The sequence below is a fragment of the Mesoplodon bidens genome (assembly GCF_964165515.1).
Source record: "Mesoplodon bidens genome assembly, chromosome: 14".
Taxonomy (NCBI): Eukaryota; Metazoa; Chordata; class Mammalia; order Artiodactyla; family Ziphiidae; genus Mesoplodon; species Mesoplodon bidens.
In genome coordinates, this window is record NC_138170.1 from 30,426,510 (window position 1) to 30,444,320 (window position 17,811).

The 17,811-nt window shown below is 40.0% G+C and overlaps 1 protein-coding gene across 15 annotated transcripts in view; it reads left to right on the top strand.

Annotated features, from left to right (window-relative positions):
- AAK1 (AP2 associated kinase 1) overlaps positions 1 to 17,811 on the top strand; it is a 169,252-nt gene that overhangs the window by 66,463 nt on the left and 84,978 nt on the right. For all 15 annotated transcript variants that reach the window (XM_081254484.1, XM_081254494.1, XM_081254495.1 and 12 more), the window contains exon 3: positions 4,006 to 4,124. In XM_081254484.1, the coding sequence (XP_081110610.1) occupies positions 4,006 to 4,124 (119 nt within the window). The remainder of the gene's footprint in view (positions 1 to 4,005; positions 4,125 to 17,811) is intronic.

The following is a 17,811-nucleotide window of genomic DNA, read 5'->3' on the forward strand; positions in this document are numbered from 1 at the left end:
CTAAACTCACAGTGAGTGGCAAGTACCCATCCACATCATCAAAAATTAGAGGGAGAAAGTTAGACCAAGAGTGCTGTGTATTTTAGGGAAAGTGGCAGAAAGCATGTTTCTTTGTGGAAGTAAAAAATACATATATATTTTAATTTATTTATTTTTGGCTGCATTGGGTCTTCGTTGCTGTACGCGGGCTTTCTCTAGTTGCAGCGAGCAGGGGCTACTCTTCTTTGCGGTGCACGGGCTTCTCATTGCGGTGGCTTCTCTTGTTGCGGAGCACGGGCTCTAGGCCTGTGGGCTTCAGTAGTTGTGGCGCGTGGGCTCTAGAACGCAGGCTCAGTAGTTGTGGCACATGGGCTTAGTTGCTCCGCGGCATGTGAGATCTTCCCGGAGCAGGGCTTGAATCTGTGTCCCCTGAATTGGCAGGTGGATTCTTAACCACTGCGCCACCAGGAAAGCCCAACAAATATTTCTATATTTAAAGTTAATAGGTAAAAGTGTGTCAAAATTATCCTGCCTCTTTCACTTACCTCACATAATGGATCAGATCCTTTTTCCCTTTATGATTCAATAAATTCATGAATTTTCCCACAAATGGATTTCAGTGAAATCATGGAGATTATCTTAGTTTCAGACAATGCCAGTAGGCAGCGAGATTGGCACAGGCTCCCGTGGGCAGACTGGCACAGGCTCTGCTGAATGTTAGCTTTTGTTACCTCTGTCCAACCTCTCCCCAGCTCAGCTTTAGATTTTTCCATTTAATCAAGATCTAGGGATGCAACTCAACCTAAGGTAAGCACCTCTCTTGAAGTCTTATAGCTGCCTTCTGTAATCCCCGCACCCTCTTTGGCTGTGGCTGAGAATCTTATTACCGTGATCTGTGTGGTGGATGTGGGCCTGTGGTGGAGAAGTGTCTCGAGTCGTGCTCTCTGCCCTCTACCTTAAATTTACACTCCGTTTGGTCAACTACGCGGTGAAAGTGGTTAACATCGTTAAAGGGACAAATCCTTTCAGGCTTCAATTTTTGATCTCATGATCGAGAAGCCCTGATTTAAATGCTTCTTACCTGCAAATAAGCCCTTTTATAGGCATAGATGCTTAAAACGTGGTTCTGTCTATGTGAGGCCTAGTGGTTCATTGCGTTGCCTTTAGATTTATGTTGGTCATAGGCTTTGAGGGTCTGGGCTGGCTCTTCTCAACCAGTTGTGCTTGACTGGATCATGTGGTAGGCCTCTGACCCGTTTCTTCAGTCCGGTCTGGAAAGGTCATCTTGCTACCTGGCAAAGAAAGCTGACTGCTCCCATCTGGTGGCAGTTATCTCAAGTTGCCGCATCACCAACCTGCTTCTAAAGGCTTGCCTCATTCTTTAGTGGTGCCATGCATCCCAGAACTGCAGGAACTAGTCATTCCCAACTTTTGTTCTGCAGGACTGTCAGGTGTGCCCTTATTCTCTAAATGAGTACTGCATAGTTTTCACTAAGATAAGTGAAGTGGAAAGAACACTTTTTAGATAATCAGGACAGTGAAACTGGTCCAGGTTCTGCCCATAACTAGCCATGGGATCCTAAGTCTCACTTGTTTCCTCCCCCCATAAAGCAAAATGCTTGGACTAAGGCTCTCTAGAAACACTACTGGTGCAAAGTCCGTAGTTCTGTGATTTTTTTTAATTCAAAATATCTGTAAAATGAAAACCCACTTGTATTATTCACAAAACAATTATGACTATACATAGAAAATTTATAATTTATACTATCATTTTCCCCAATTTTATTTTATTTTTTTTCATTTTCCCCAATTTTAATTGCTAAGACACATTATGAATTTAATGGCTTTTGGGGAGGGGGGAAAGGAAGACAAATACTACTGCATTAAATGTACATATTTATTACAAGAAAATTCTGATATCCTAAAAATTAAAATGTAAAAAATATGCATCTTAGAATTGAGGAGGGTTTTTTTGCATGTGTAATTAGACCTCTACTTGTCAATGCATGCTAGGATTTTTAAAATCTTCTATAGTAAATACTCAAAATTGTAGAATTAAATTGACAGTTGAGCAGTGTGAGTGGACTTTAAAGTATTACAAGAAAATGGAAAATGTTATTGAGGTACAAAGCTTAGAGACATGACAGCTGAAATGAAAGATTGTATGGTAAACTTTACTGTTTATCTGAGTACTGAAGAGCACAATGACAGGAAATATACAAACATGCAGTCTCTGATAAATCATTATCAAAATGCACTTTTGGAACATTTGAGCCTATTAAACAATTTTTTTAACACAGAATTATGTGTGTATTTTATGAAAACGTGCAACAGTGCTTTATGATTAAAGCTCTCTTTGGTTGCATGGTACAGAATCTGACTCAAATTAATTTGAAAAAGAACAGTTATTTTAAAGATACAACCAGAAATATCTTGAACATCAACAGACAGGTACTGGAGGGCTGCTGGGTCTCAGAGGATTTAGAGTGGAATGGTTGGGACCCAAGTCTTGTGTCTCAGGTCTGAGGTCTCTATAATCACTGCTAATTACCTTGTATCAATTTTGCACATGGCTGCTTGCCCCAGTACTATGCCATGACCTCAGCTCAAGTTCCTGTACTGCTGACTTGTCTCTGTGTTCAGCTCCATCCAATTAGACATCACCTCCGTGCAAAGAATAGCCTAGCAATTTTTTTTCATTACCCAGGGTCAGTGCGCAGGATAGTTCAAGCTAAATTATGCAGGTGTGTGAGCAGGCAGATGGACTAAGTGTCCGATATAACTGCTGCTTATCCCAAAGCCTTCAACTTTGATAGCTTTGCTGCACCTTATCTACCCAAACCCTTCTTAACAGTGGCACTGAATGCCTCATACAGTGTTTGGGGAGTGAGGTCAAGGTTAGGAGCTCTAAGCATTTGTGGAACGCTAAGGCATAACAAATTCAGAGCACTGAAGAATTTCTGTGGGAGTTATAGTAACTTCTTTTAATGAATTATGAACTGTCTTTTAGAGAAGGGTTACTGCAGACATTAAAAACTCCACCCAGTAATCGTCATACTTGCCTGGTGTCTGCTGGGTAGAATAGTACTTTCCTAACTATGTCTGTGTCTTCTCAACAGCCCATGAGGTAGGGAGGGCAGGAGGAATCCTCAGAGTGTATTGTTGATTTGAGTTGGGGGATGGGGTGAGGAATGATGAGAAAAAAGGAAAAGAAGGAGATTCTTGAAATTAATTGCCAACTATTCATAGAGCAATTATTGAAATAATTTCCGAGCCTCTCTTTAAGTGTTGGACTTATGTTTTTTTAAAGAAGTCCTTGGTTGAATCTAATCTCTTTGAGCCTCTGTTTTCTTCAGCTAGTAATTGTCTTAAAGGGAAAAAATATCACCCAGCCTCACAGGATTGTAGTATGAATTAAACAAGAGCTCAGAGTGCCTAGGATAGCAGTTGGAATGTAGTTGGTTCTCTTTTTTCATCCGTTCATTCATCTGTTTATCTGTAGTTTCTTTGGAAGATAATTACTGTTCTTCCTGTTTTTTTTTAGATAGATGTTTAGGAACAAGTTTTCTTTCTTTCTTTTTTTTTTTTTTTTTTTTTACTTAAATGACCTCATATCCTTTTTTTTGAATTTTATTTATTTATTTTTTATACAGCAGGTTCTTATTAGTTATCTATTTTATACATATTAGTGTATACGCGTCAATCCCAATCTCCCAATTCATCCCACCACCACCTTCCCTGCCCATTTCCCCCCTGGTGTCTATGCATTTGTTCTCTACATGTGCCTCTATTTCTGCCTTGCAAACTGGAGGAACAATTTTTCTGACTTGCTACCCAATCCCACATGTGATACCTTTGAGTCCCCAGAATCTTAAGAATGCTTTCTATGCCAGGCCAGCCCTAGGCCTAGCTGATGATGACATCAGTACCATTAGCAGTGACATCAGCAAACTACAGCCACCATGGTCATTTGATTGACTTTTTAAACATGACTCAAAAGAGCTTGTTTGTGTGTTTCTCTCACAGGTGGATTTGCTATCGTGTTTCTGGTGAGGACAAGCAATGGGATGAAATGTGCCTTGAAACGCATGTTTGTCAACAATGAGCATGATCTCCAGGTGTGCAAGAGAGAAATACAGATAATGGTAAGGCTGCCCCTCAGACTTGGGACTGCTTGTTTAAAATGGGGAGAGGGACTGTGCCCTCTCATAAGAAAGCCAATGGGGGGCTTCTTCCCTTCCCTGAGATGGCAGAGAGGCCTTGCACAAAATTGGAGGGAACAACCATGGGGTGTAGGGCGCTGCTCCTGCCTTGCTCACTCTTAGCTAGAGAGTTGAGGAGAAAGGAGCATAGTGAGAGAACCGACCAATTTTCAGGTCAGAGAAATAGTTTGAGGCATTGGGAAAAATTTACTTAACAACTTGGTTCCCAGAATTAACTATGGAGATCCTAGCTTCCCAACGAACCTCCTCTTTCCATCTTATCATCTATCAGCTACCAGTCCTAGCTTTCAACCCTCTCAAGCCCTTCAGCATTCCGTGAACATATCCTTCCATACCTTTATATTTCGTACACATAGTTCTTTCCCCCGGAATGCTTTTCCCTTTTTTTTTTTTTTTTTGCCTAGAGACTGCTTACTCATACATACTCTGTGATCCCATTTATAAAAGTCTAAGAACAAGCAAAAGTGATCTGTGGTAATAGAGATCAGAAAGTAGTCGTCTGGGTGTGGAAAATTCACTAGAAAGGGGTATGTGGGGACTTCCTAGGCCATGGAAATTGTTCTGTATCTTGTTTTGGGTAGTGGTTATGGCTACACCATTGTCTGAACTCAGTTGGACACCTTAAGATCTGTGCATTTTGTTATATATTAATTATATCTCACATCTTAAAAACTTAATGAGTTTTCAAGATTTAGGTTCATATTGTGTTTAAAGAAAGAGACCCTATCTGTTAGATACATGATGAAATATTTGTGGATGAAATAATATGATTTCTTGAAATTAAACGAGTGGATTTAGAAGAGAAACAAGATTGGCGATGAGTTGATTACTGTACGCGCAGGGTGATGGATATGTGGGAGTTTGTGGGAGTTGTCTCTTTCTGTATCTTCTATTTGACATTATACATTTAAGAAATTTGGATAGTCTTTGTGTTTCCACAGTACTTTTATTTATGCCAACTATATTGCTTACCTTGCTATTTTATAAGCAATGCTGCCTTTAGAAAGTAAGTTATTTAAAATCAGAAACTTTGTATTCCAGTACACTGCCTGACATAGAGTAAATACTTAAACTTTGGATGAAATGAATGTATGAATAATGGTCATAGCAGATGCAGATGTTCACCTAGAGGTGATGACTCCTTTGTGCCCTACATTTTAATACTCTTGATTTAAAAAAAATTTTATTTTATTTATTTATACAGTAGGTTCTTATTAGTTATCTATTTTATACATATTAGCTTATATGTATGTCAATCCCAATCTCCCAATTCATCCCCCTCCCCGCCCCCGCTTACCTAGTGCTCCTGCTAAGAGCAGAGAGAGGCCCAAAAAATGGTGAGGGTGGCATTGTAGGGATTCCACCAGGCTTTGCTTGCCCTGGTGGGGTTGCCCTTTCAGTGGCTACTTAGAGTAACAAGTTGTACAACTCACGATTTTAGAGAGCCTGGTACTTTGTAGATTCCAGAAGGCTGCAACTATTTGGGAAGGAACTGTTGGTAGAAATAAGTGTTGCTGTAATCATTGTAAAACAGACAAAAAACCCCCAAGGCTTATATACATACAGTCAGGGCCATGTGGAACTGTCTGCAAGGCACCAACAGGACGTCCTCCCTCTCCCCTGCCACTCAGCTGCAAACAGCTGTGCTCACTGTATTTCCCTTCCTCCACCCAGTGTTTTCGGGATGCTATTCCTCCTTCTCCTCCCACCTTGCCTCTTCCTTGCTCAGCTCTCACACTGCATTTGCTCTCTTTGCTTCTGCTCTTTCCTCTGCCTGGAATGCCTTTCTCATTCATTTTCTGGTGTTAGAAGAGTAAATCCCACTCTTTAACTTTCTCCCACTCATTCAGAAACGTTTTTGGAGGGCTTTCTTTGTGCTGGGCAGGTGCTGGAGTAAAGGAGCTAAGAAGATGCGGGCCCCTTTGGAGCTCACAAATTAATGGACCTGATTAGGAATTAAATTACATGATTCGAGTTCTGGCCCAGCCATGTATTAGCTGCGAGAGTTTTGTTTTTCAAAACTTAAATACCCAAATGGTTGAACTAACCTTATTACAAAAAACATCAAGCAATTCCCTGAGGGGGCCTCCTATGCCATTGCAAGGTCCCAGAGGCCACCACTTTTAGTGGATTCATTCGATATATTTCTAAATAGCAGGCTGATATTGCTAATTCTTTTTTCCCCCTCCATTTTAGGCATTACCTACTATGGAAAGTAAAAAGTTAACTCTCTTCCATCCCCTGCATGCCCTTCACTCTAAATACTTGCATTATTCTCATCTCCCATTCTGCCACAATAGCAGTAAGTTAGGCAATATGTTAGTTATATTAGTATTCGTTTTTACATCATTATGTAAGAAAACGTTATTTTTGCTAAATCTTTTAAGTGGACTCTTATTATTATTCCTTTCTTACATAATTCTCTTTTCACTGGAATTAATAATCATCTTGTCTTTTAGGTTCTTTAAATCTTGGTTTTCTGTGTACTTTTGTGCAACTTAATTTCAAACTCTCCCCAAGTTATTTAAATCATTTAAAAAATACTTTTGAACACAGTTAATATTCTGTCTGTTTTATCTTCTTGAAGAAATCTCTCTCAGTCTTTGGACTTGATGGAATATAGGTTGGTTGCTCTCTAGGCCTCATTTACTTCTTATCGTGGAATTTTCTAGCTATTCTCTTTGCTTCTCTTTCTCGTTAGATTTGTTGACTCCTCTTTTTGCTCTGCTTTCTCCTTTTTGTGGAACTTGTCCTCCAGGAGCTTCCTGATGTGCGGTAGGTAAATTTTTGAGAACTTGCAGGTCTGGAAATGTCTTCATTTTACACTCACACGTGATAGTTTGCATATATAAAATTCTGGACTGGAAATCATTTCATTAGATACGTGAAAGCATTGCTGTACTGTATTTTAGCTTTCATTGTTGAGCTTTGGGAAGTCCGAAGTCATTCTAATACCTGGTCCTTTGGCTGCGACCCATTTTTTCTCCCCAGAAATTTATAAATTCTTCTTTGTTTACAGTGTTATGAAATTTGTTGATGTATACCTTGGTGTGTGCATTTCTTATTTATTTTAGTTGTTTGGTGGTCTCATTTAATCTAGAAACTCATATCCTTATGTGGGGGAAATTTTAGTTTGTCTCATTTGATGATTTCCTTTTCTGTCTTCCTTCACTATCAGTATTTGGATGTTAGTTATCCTGAACTGATTTTCTAATTTTTTGTTTTCTTCCTTTTTTTTTCATGTCTTTGTCTTTTCCCTCTACATTCCAGCAGATTTTCTCAGCTTTATATTCAACCATCCTGTTGAATTTTTTATATACCAGGTTAATTTCTAAGACCTTCTTGTTGGTTTTGTTTTGTTTTGTTTTGTTTTGGATTTTGATGAAATCCAGTTTATTAGTTTTTCCTTTTGTGAATTGTGTTTTTGGTGTCATTTCTAAGAACTCTTTGCCTAGCTCTCCATTCCAAAGATTTTCTCTTATTTTTTTTCTTTCTGTAAGTTTTACATTTTGCATTTAAGTCTGTGACCCATTTTGAGTTAACTTTAAATAAGGCATGAGACTTAGGTTGAAGAACATTTTGTTTCTTGTGGGTGTCCACTTGTTGAAAAGGCTATCTTTCCTCCGTTGAATATTTTTGTCAAAAATCAGTTGGGCCTGTTTGTGACGGTTGATCTCCAGACCTTTCTCTATTCTGTTCTGTCCCGTTAATCTATGTGTCTTTCCCTCTACCAATACCACACAGCCTTGATTACTGTAGCTTTATAATGTCTTGAAATCAGGCTGGTTCCTCCTACTTCTTTTTTTCCCAAAATTGTTTTTTTTAACTATTCTAGTTCTTTTGTCTTTTCATATAAATTTTAGAATAATCTTATCTATATCTACAGAATATCTTGCTATAATTTTGGTAGGAATTTCATTAAACTGTTATATCAATTTGGGGAGAAATGGCCTCTTTTCTCTGTTTAGTCTTCCAATAAATGAACATGGCACCTCTCTCCATTTATTTACATCTTTGATTTCTTTCGTCAGCATTGTGTAGTTTTCAGCATAATGGCCTTGTACATGTTCTTAGATTTATACCTAGGTTTTTGTTTTTGTTTTGAGTGATTATAAATGGTATTGGGTAATTAATTTTGGTGCCCATATTTTTATTGCTGGGATGTAGAAAATCAATTGATTTTTCTGTGTTTATTTTGTACCTTATAACTTTGCTGACCTTGTTTACTAGTTCTGGGAATTTTTTTCTCGATTCTTTAGGATGTTCTGTATAGACCACCATGTCATCTGCAAATAGAGGCAGTTTTATTTTTTCCTTTCTCAGCTGTTTCCCTTTAACTTCCTTCTCTAACGTGATTGCACTTCTCCCTCACTTATTTATTTATTCAATCATTTATTTATATCACTATGGACTTATGCATATTAATTTTGTCCTTTTTTTCCCCTTTTAACCTATTTGCTATCTTTGGTTCATACTGGGTAATTCCTATTGTTTTATCTTTCAGTTCACTGGTTCTTTCCTTTGTCCCTTCCATTCTGCTGATGGAGCCCATCCATTGTCTTTTTACTTCCGTTATTGTATTTTCAGTTCAAAAATTTCCATTTGGTTCTTCTTTAGGTTTTCTGGGTTTTTGATGACACTTCCTGTTTCTTTGCTGAGGCTTTCTATTTGTTCATTTATTTCAAGCATCACCATAATTGCTGGTTTAAGCATTTTTTGTCACGACTGCTTTAAAATCATAGCTGGATGATTCTGTCTTTTCGGTCATCTTCATTTTGGCGTCTATCGATTGCTGTTTTTTTTCCATGTAGTTTGAGTTCTTCCTAGTTCTTGGTCTGATGAACTATATCAACCCTTTCATATTGTGTTATAGATTCTGGATCTTATGTAAACCTTCTGTTTTAACTGGTTTCTGCTCTGGCAGGGGATTGATGGGCTTGGGGAGTGCCCTCTTGTTACTACTAGGTGGGGATAGAAGTTCAGGTTTCCATAGGGCCTCTGTTTTTACCCCAGAAGGTGAAAGTTCACCTTCTCATTATTACTGGATTGGGGTGAAAATTCCAGTTCCCCGTTAGGCTTCCACTGATCCTTCCCTGGCTGGGTAGTAGGGGTGCCTTGCTACTGCTCCCCACATGGCTTCAGTTGACACCATGGTGGTGGCAGTTGGCCTTGTTACCACTTGGTGGTTGTGGAAGTCTTGACTCGCCACTTGACCTCCTCTCACGGCACCTCAGAGATGAAGGTCTTGACTCCCTACTCAGCCATCTCTGACATTCCCCACCCTGAAGGGTAGGTTGGAGTGGTTTGTCACAGACTCATGAGAATGGAAGTCTAGGCTCTCCACTTGGCCTTTGCTGCCATGACTGGGGTGGAGCTGCAGGTTTTTTCTGTGGTTTTTGGCTGGAATAGAGCAGTTATTTTCTATAGGTTCTGTCTTACTGGGTTGCTCCTTTTCTGGGTCTGACTGGAGAGCGCAGGCTTTCATTGGGCTTTTTTGTGTTTTTGTCTGCACCCATTGGTGTTTTCAGTTTGCTGGCTTCTTCAGTTTTTGGTCTGGGAAGCATGAGGCAAAAAGAAAACCCAGACAGCTCACCACCATGTTGTTCCTTGGGTCCCAAAGTTCCTAGCCAGTCTGCCTTCTTCTGCTCACATTTCAGATACTCATTATTATGTCTGTTTTATATATAATGTACAAAGTATTCAGATGTACTTAGCAGGAGGAATAGGGAAAAGTACATCTACTTCATCTTCCCAGAAGCAGAAGTTTTCTGTTTATGCCTTTTAAAAAATAAACACTTTACATCATTTAGTAAGGCTTTTGAAGGAAGCAGAGATAAATGCATGTATTCAACTTACTTTTTATAAACAATTTGCTACTATTTTTAATCAGAAGTCCCTGTGCAATGTTTTTTTTGTTTTGTTTTGTTTTTGTTTTTGTTTTTGTTTTGCGGTACACAGGCCTCTCACTGTTGTGGCCGCTCCCGTTGTGGAGCACAGGCTCCGGACGCGCAGGCTCAGCGGCCTGTGCAATGTTTTTAACCCGTGCTAGGCTCAGACTTCTGTCAAATAGAGGCCATAACCCCAGCCCTACCTCTCAGCGATTGTAAGAGTTATGTGTATATAATGCATATTATTTGAATTTGCTTGAAAAAACATTGGCAGGATGAGAGAGGGAAAGAGGAAAGGTAGAAGAGGAGAAGGGGAAGAAAGAGGGAGGGTTCCCTATAGGGGATGAGGACTGGAGTTGAAAATACTTGTCTACTATGTTTTGCTTTTTGAATGTTAATATGTTACTTATTTTTTTAAATTAAATTTTAAGCTGTTTTATAGTCACTTAGATGAGTGAGCAGGGATCCAAAGAGACTTAAGGTTGAGTAGGAATAAGCCATGTCCTATCAACATCATGTCCTCTCTTGGGCAGGGTTGTGGATAGGGAGCTCAGGGGAGTGCCATAGATGCAGTGACTGTGGACTGTAGATCCAGTGACTATGGACTGTGTCATTTGGGTAAGGGCACTCACCAGAGATCTGTGAGCAAGATGGAGAGTCTAGGCTGGATGCTAGGTGTAATTGCTACTGGTTATAATGGTTTCTGATCAATGATTTGCTATTAATTTGGAGGGAGCTTTCTAAGAAAAAAGCACTGCCGCTTACTCTTAACTTTATGTTATTTTACATTTAATAAACAACTTGGTTAAAGAAATAGAAGACACATTTATCTCTTATGTGCCTAATATAAAGTTGGAAGATATAACAACTGCATTGGATGATAGAATCAGGATCCAAAATGATCCTTAAAATTAGAGCAATGGACTGATTCTAATGACATGAAATAGCAAGGTAAGGTTGTCACATGCTTGGACTTTTATTTTCTTCTAATCAACTTTACAAGCACAGTTCTGGGAAGGTAGAGATTAAATGCAGCACAAGTAGAAAAAGACTTAAGCATTTTAGTGGTCAGTTAACTTGATATGAGTGTGTAGTATGATGTGGCTGCCAAAAGAAAAAAGAATGTAATTTTTAGCTGAATTAATAGAAGGTGATAGTGCTGGTCTACTCTGCAGGAGTCAGACCAGGCCTAGAGTATTTCATTCATTTTCTCGGGCCATTCTTACAAAAAGGACATCTACAAAGCAAAGCGTTTAAACGTGGGAGCAACCAAAATGGTGGTATGACTAAAAACCATGTCAAAGAAAGTGGGTATGTTTAACCTAGAGGAGAAAAAACTTAGAGTCTAAATAATAATATTTCAGTTGTTTGGAAAGTGAAAAAATAGACTAGGCTTATTTTTTTCTGAAGAGGGCAGTCTAGAATCAGGAGGTGGAAGTTTTTAGCTGGATGTAAAGGAGATCAACAGAAAGGGCTGCCTGCAGATGGGCTGAGGGCCCAAGGAAATGACATTAATCTACGCAAACTTCTTGTCAAAAGGCTATAGCAGGGACTCACACATGGGCTGCCTGGCTGCTCTAGATCAGTGCTACTCAAAGGATCTTGTTTTCTTTATCTTTTTCCCCCTTGTGTGTTTGTTTATGTTATTTTTCCCCCAGCTTGTCATACTACTTTTCTTTATTAATTGAGATAAGATTCATCCTTATAAATATAAATATAATTTAAACATAATTCAGTGATTTTTTAATTCACAAAGTTCATTCACCCATCATCGTTTATCAAATTCCAGAATATTTCTTTCATCACCCCAAAATGAAACCTCACACCCATTAGCAGTCACTCCCCTTCTCCCTTGCCCCAGTCCCTGGCAACCATTAATCTGCTTTCTGTTGCCTATTCTGGACATTTCTTATAAATGGCTCATACAGTAAGCTCTTGTGTCTGACATCTTTCACTTAGCATAATATTTTCAAGGTTTATCCATGTTGTAGCATGTATGAGTATTTATTCCTTTTCATGGCTGCATAATGTTCCATTGTCAGGATATACCGCATTTTGTTTATCCTGATGGACATTTGGGGTTTTTTTTTCACACTTTGGCTATTATGAATAATGCTGTTATAGACATCTGTGTACAAGCTTTTGTGAACATAATGTTTCATTTCTCTTGGATATATATTTAGGGGTGAAATTGCAAGGTAAGATGGTAACTCTACTTTTTGAGAAAATGCTGAACTGTTTTCTATAGAAGCTGCACTATTTACATTCCTACCAGCAGTGTATGAAGGTTCCAATCTCTGTATACTTGCTGACGTTTTTTATCGTTTCTTTTTTGATTATAGCCATTCCAGTGGTTATGAAGTGATAATCTCATTATGGTTTTGATTTGCATTTTCCTGGTGATTAATGGTGTTGAGCATCTTTCCATGTGTTTATCATATGCTCTTTGGAAAAATGTCTATTTGATCCTTTGCCAATTTTTACATTGGGTTGTCTTTTTATTGTTGAGTTTTAAGAGTTCTTTATATAGACTGGACACTGGATTCTTTTTTTTTTTTTTTTTTTTTTTGGCCATGCCATGTGGCATTTTGGTTCCCCGACCAGGGATTGAACCCATGCCCCCTGCAGTGGAAGCACGGAACCCTAACCACTGGACCTCCAGGGAATTCCCATGGATACTGGATTCTTACCAGATATATGATTTGCAGGTCATTCTTTGCAGTTTCTTTTCACTTTCTTGATAGTGTCCTTTGAAGCACAAAAGTTTTTTATTTTGATGAAGTGAAGTTTGTCTATTTTTTCTTTGACAGCTTGTGCTTTAGGTGTCATATCTAAGAACCATTGCCTAATCCAACATCATGAAGATTTGCATATGTATTTTCTTTGAGGAGTTTTTAGATTTGTGGTCCATTTTTGTTACTGAACTCAAGTTCAGCTGCTCACTGCTCAAAAGCCAATAATCAAGAAGCAAGTGTGAATAGAAAGGAAAGGTGCTTTAATCTGAAAAAGCCAGCAATCTGGGAAGAAGGTAGACTCATGTCCCGAGAGTGACTCCGAAGATTCTGCTCAGCCATGAGAGTTTTTTTTTTTTTTTTTTTGGCTGCATTGGGCCTTTGTTACTGAGCGCGGGCTTTCTCTTGTTGCAGTGAGAGGGGGCTACTCTTCATTGCGGTGCATGGGCTTCTCACTGCAGTGGCTTCTCTTGTTGCGGAGCATGGGCTCTAGGCACATGGGCTTCAGTAGTTGCAGCACACAGCCTCAGTAGTTGTGGCTCACGGGCTCTAGAGCACAGGCTCAGAAGTTGTGGCGCGTGGGCTTAGTTGCTCCGCAGTATGTGGGCTCTTCCCGGACTGGGGCACAAACCCGTGTCCCCTGCATCGGCAGGCGGACTCTCAACCACTGCGCCACCAGGGAAGCCCTCCCATGAGGGTTTTTAAAGAGAAAATGGTGAGGGGAAGGATCTCAGTGAATCATCAAGGCAGGAGGTTGGGTTCTGCATCATTCTCCATTGCATGCGGGCTGGCTGACTCTTCAGATGTTATCTTGCCCATATGATCTGCCTGCAGGATTGCTAAGGGGACTGTTGCGGGTAAAGAGCTGGTCATTCTTTACTTAATTCTTCATTCTTACTTCTTTTTATCTAGGAAAAGAATCAACAGCTTAATTAGGTTCTTTCAAGGTTGGAGGGGAACAGAAATGGGCAAACAGGAAAGGGGCAAAAGAGCTGCTTTCAAATCCCCACTGTCTTAACATCATTCCATTTCTATGGGATTAGGGGTGAAGGTCTATCTTCTGTAATTTCTTCATGCTGACATAGGGTGTCGGAGTGGAAGATGTCAACATGGGTCTGTAGCATCTCTTTGCTGACAATTTTAGTTGGCCGCTTATATATTATAGGCAGAACGAGCTACAATTTTTTTTTTTTTTTTTTTTTTTTTGCGGTATGCGGTCCTCTCACTGCTGTGGCCTCTCCCGTTGCGGAGCACAGGCTCCAGACGCACAGGCTCAGCGGCCATGGCTCACGGACCTAGCCGCTCCGCGGCATGTGGGATCCTCCCAGACCGGGGCACAAACCCGCGTCCCCTGCATCGGCAGGCGGACTCTCAACCACTGCGACACCAGGGAAGCCCCGCTACAATTATTTTGATGCCCACAGAGATATAGGTTATTATGAGCAGTAATGTTAATCCCATTCTCTTTGAGGCCAGTTCTCAGAAGTGTGCTAGCCACAGATGCAGTACTGCTCAAGATGGCACAGCTTATGTCATGGCTACAGTCTGGTCATCATGCAGTTAGCTTTGTTCCTCTGGTGGCAGTTGTAGTATCTGTGAACAACTCAGGAATGTGCATCAAGACACTGACTCTGTGACTGTGTTGTCCTAATCATTAACTGCTCAGTTTTGTAGCTGGTGGGCCCTACAGGGTTCTGCTCGGTTCCATTTTGAGTTAATTTCAGTTTGTGATGTGAGGTAGGAATCCAACTTCATTCTTTTGCATATAGATATCCAGTTGTTCCAGCACCATTTTTTGAAAAGACTCTTCTCTTCCTCATTGAATTGTCTTGGCACCGTTGTCAAAAATCAATTGGCTGTAAATGTATAGGTGCTACACTAAAGGTCTTGTGCCAGAATGTAAGTCAATGAACTACTTCCCTCGTAGGTAAAGTCTCACTAGGAAAAGGAAAAAGTCATCTTAGTGACCTGATTGATTTACATCCTGGAGTAAGGTCCTTATCTCCTTGTGGACTGGCTTCTACCTAGAAAATGTTTGTGGAGCACATTTTGAGTAGCACTCCTCTAGATCTTTGGTGCTTTAAGTGCCACTGCCCAGGAGTACCCCAGGCTCTACCCCAGAGCTACTAGATTAGAATCTGTTTTTAAACAGAATCCCCAGGTGATTCAATGCTTATTAAAGTTTGAGCAACATGCCTCTAGAATCAGACTCTAAATGACTTTAAAGATCTATTCAGTAAGTAGAGGATTAATTAATGAGTAAGACTTGGAAAAGGGAGAATAAATGTGATTGTAGACAGGATTATATCTGGGACTTATTGTAACAGAAACCCATAAGGGCCCCAGATACGTTGCCTTCGGTAGAACCCCAGGGCCAGTCCAGATCTCAAAGCGTTTCTCTTCACTGCTGCACTGGACTTGATATCGTTTTTGTTTGCTTGTGTATTATAAAGAGTTACAAAGGAAATGTAGACTTGTAAAGGAGAGTTACAAAGGAAATTTAGAGTTACAAAGGAAATTTTCCTAAAATTTAGGCAATTTTAGAGAAGGCGGGTGGGGAATAGTAAGGCCGAAGACTTTTACAAAGCACCTTTGGGAGAGAGAAACGAATTCCAGGCCTTAGAACTGCTTTCCTTCATCCTTAAGTTAATAAGAAGCTGAACTTTGGTTAAAAGTGTCTGTGGAATCCTAGTGTGATTCTAGAAGTTGGCAGCAATAGTGCCGAGTCATAAAGAAACCATCGACTATTCGGAAGGTCAGAACAGGTAAAGCTTCTTTGGAAGCTTACTGTATGCAAATGCAGGCATTGTCAGCATCAGGAATTTGCAGGAATTTGTCATGCTGACATTCCAAGGAAGGGTGACCTGAGCAAAAGATATATAAGGAAATTAGTTACATACTACACTCATTTTACTATTTTAAGGTGAGTGACATTATTGATGTGCTACTTAGAACGCCATCTTCTTTGTTTTCTTTTTTTTTATACTGACATATGTCGTGAATTTTTAAATTTATTTATTTATTTATGGCTGTGTTGGGTCTTCGTTTTCTGTGCGAGGGCTTTCTCTAGTTGTGGCAAGCGGGGGCCACTCTTCATCGCGGTGCGCGGGCCTCTCACTATCACGGCCTCTCTTGTTGCGGAGCACAGGCTCCAGACGCGTGGGCTCAGTAATTGTGGCTCACAGGCCCAGTTGCTTCGCGGCATGTGGGATCTTCCCAGACCAGGGCTCGAACCCATGTCCCCTGCATTAGCAGGCAGATTCTCAACCACTGCGCCACCAGGGAAGCCCCTTCTTTGTTTTCTTGAGCATAAATATAAAGGCTTTTATAGACGTACTTAGGAATTGAGTCCTCTACTTTCTTATACGGCTTTAAGATTCTTAGGTAGGAATTTCCTGCTGCAGGAATTTTGAAGCTTGGGATAGAATACTGTTCTGTGCTACAAGCACCATTAATTAGGACCACAGATAAACTTGAAATGTGTGGTCATCTATAGGATCTGGGTAGAAGGCCTCATTTTCAAATGGTACTTTTTGTATGTGTTTGTGAAAAAAGTTTTTCATCACTTCAAGCATTTAACTATGAAAGTTAATAAGCTAACTACAAACACTTTAAATATCTATTCAGTAAAGCAGGTCTTCTAATAACATGTTTATCCGTGTGGTTTAATGTTAATTTTAAAATAAAGTTTAAAATGACAATACAAGTCTTTAGACTTATCACTGCTTCCATGATTTAATGTAATATAAACTGATCTAATCCATAGTTTAACTGAACATTCCCCACTCCCCTGAAAATCAGAGTTTGACTTATACGCATCATGTAGACTTTTATCTCAGTTCTCCAAATAATACTTGTAGCCGAGGGCATCAGAGCATCTTCCTTATATCCTGCCTTTTCCTGAGTAAACCGGTAGTAACTGAGGTGCCTCCATGCGGGTTCCATCCCAGACCTCTGCGTCCATTCATTCTGTTCTGTAAGCCTGGGGCTGGTCTTTTAACTAAAGCCAGGGAAAGCTCGGACATCCTTTGGCATGTTGCTGCTGAGAAGCGCTGTCACACTGCCCATGGATGTGAGTCTATCTCAGCTTGTAGTAAGATTTCCTCTTGACCTTTTCTACATTTCACAGCCATTCAAACAGATCTTCTCTATCAGTTCTAAACCAGTGACATCCTAAAATCAGAGACGTCGCTGTGTCATCAAGTTGTTCAAAGTAAAATGCCATCGTCTCCCTCCAAAGAGGCGGTCTTTTCTGCTTGGACATATCTCAGGATCTCTGCAGAAGACACAATGAACAGGAATTTGGGCGTGGACTGATCAGCCAGCATCTTGGCAGAGTGTTCTAGGATGCCATCTGCAGATGTTAATTATCCAGTTTGGGTCCTCGAATAGCTCTTGACCTCCTCTTGGCTCTATCAGTTGCTTCTTATTTTCCTTCCAGATACTTATTTATTCCTCTTGGGATGAGACAAACTGAGAGGCAACGTTGCTGATTCTTTTTCAAACAGCTAAATGTAGAAACATTAGTCTTTCATTCCTTCTTGTGGACATTTGGAGGACATGATCTGCTGCTGCATTTTGGTTTCAAAGAAATTCTCTCCACTTCTTCCTACTTCTAGGACTGCGTAAATGGAAACAAATTCTAGAAGAGCTGATAAGACTGAAAAGCAGAAGGATAGTCCTCTAAAACATGAGCCCTGAAATCACTTTCTGTTTAGAGAAACTTGAATTCTAGAGGCTGCTTTTCTGCCTCATCATCTCCCTTGTCTGTTAGCCAAAACAGTTGCTCTATGCCTTTTATTTCTCTCATCAAGCTTCTTTCTCATTCCCTAACACTCTGAAGATGATCTTGTACTCTACCAAAAAACAGAACAATAGATCTGAACTTCCTCAAATTCCCTTTTTTTCCCCCCAGCCTTAAACCAATACGCATCTCCATCCTTATTTCCTTCCTGCTTGCCAGGAAAGAAATGTCTTTGAAAGATCAGT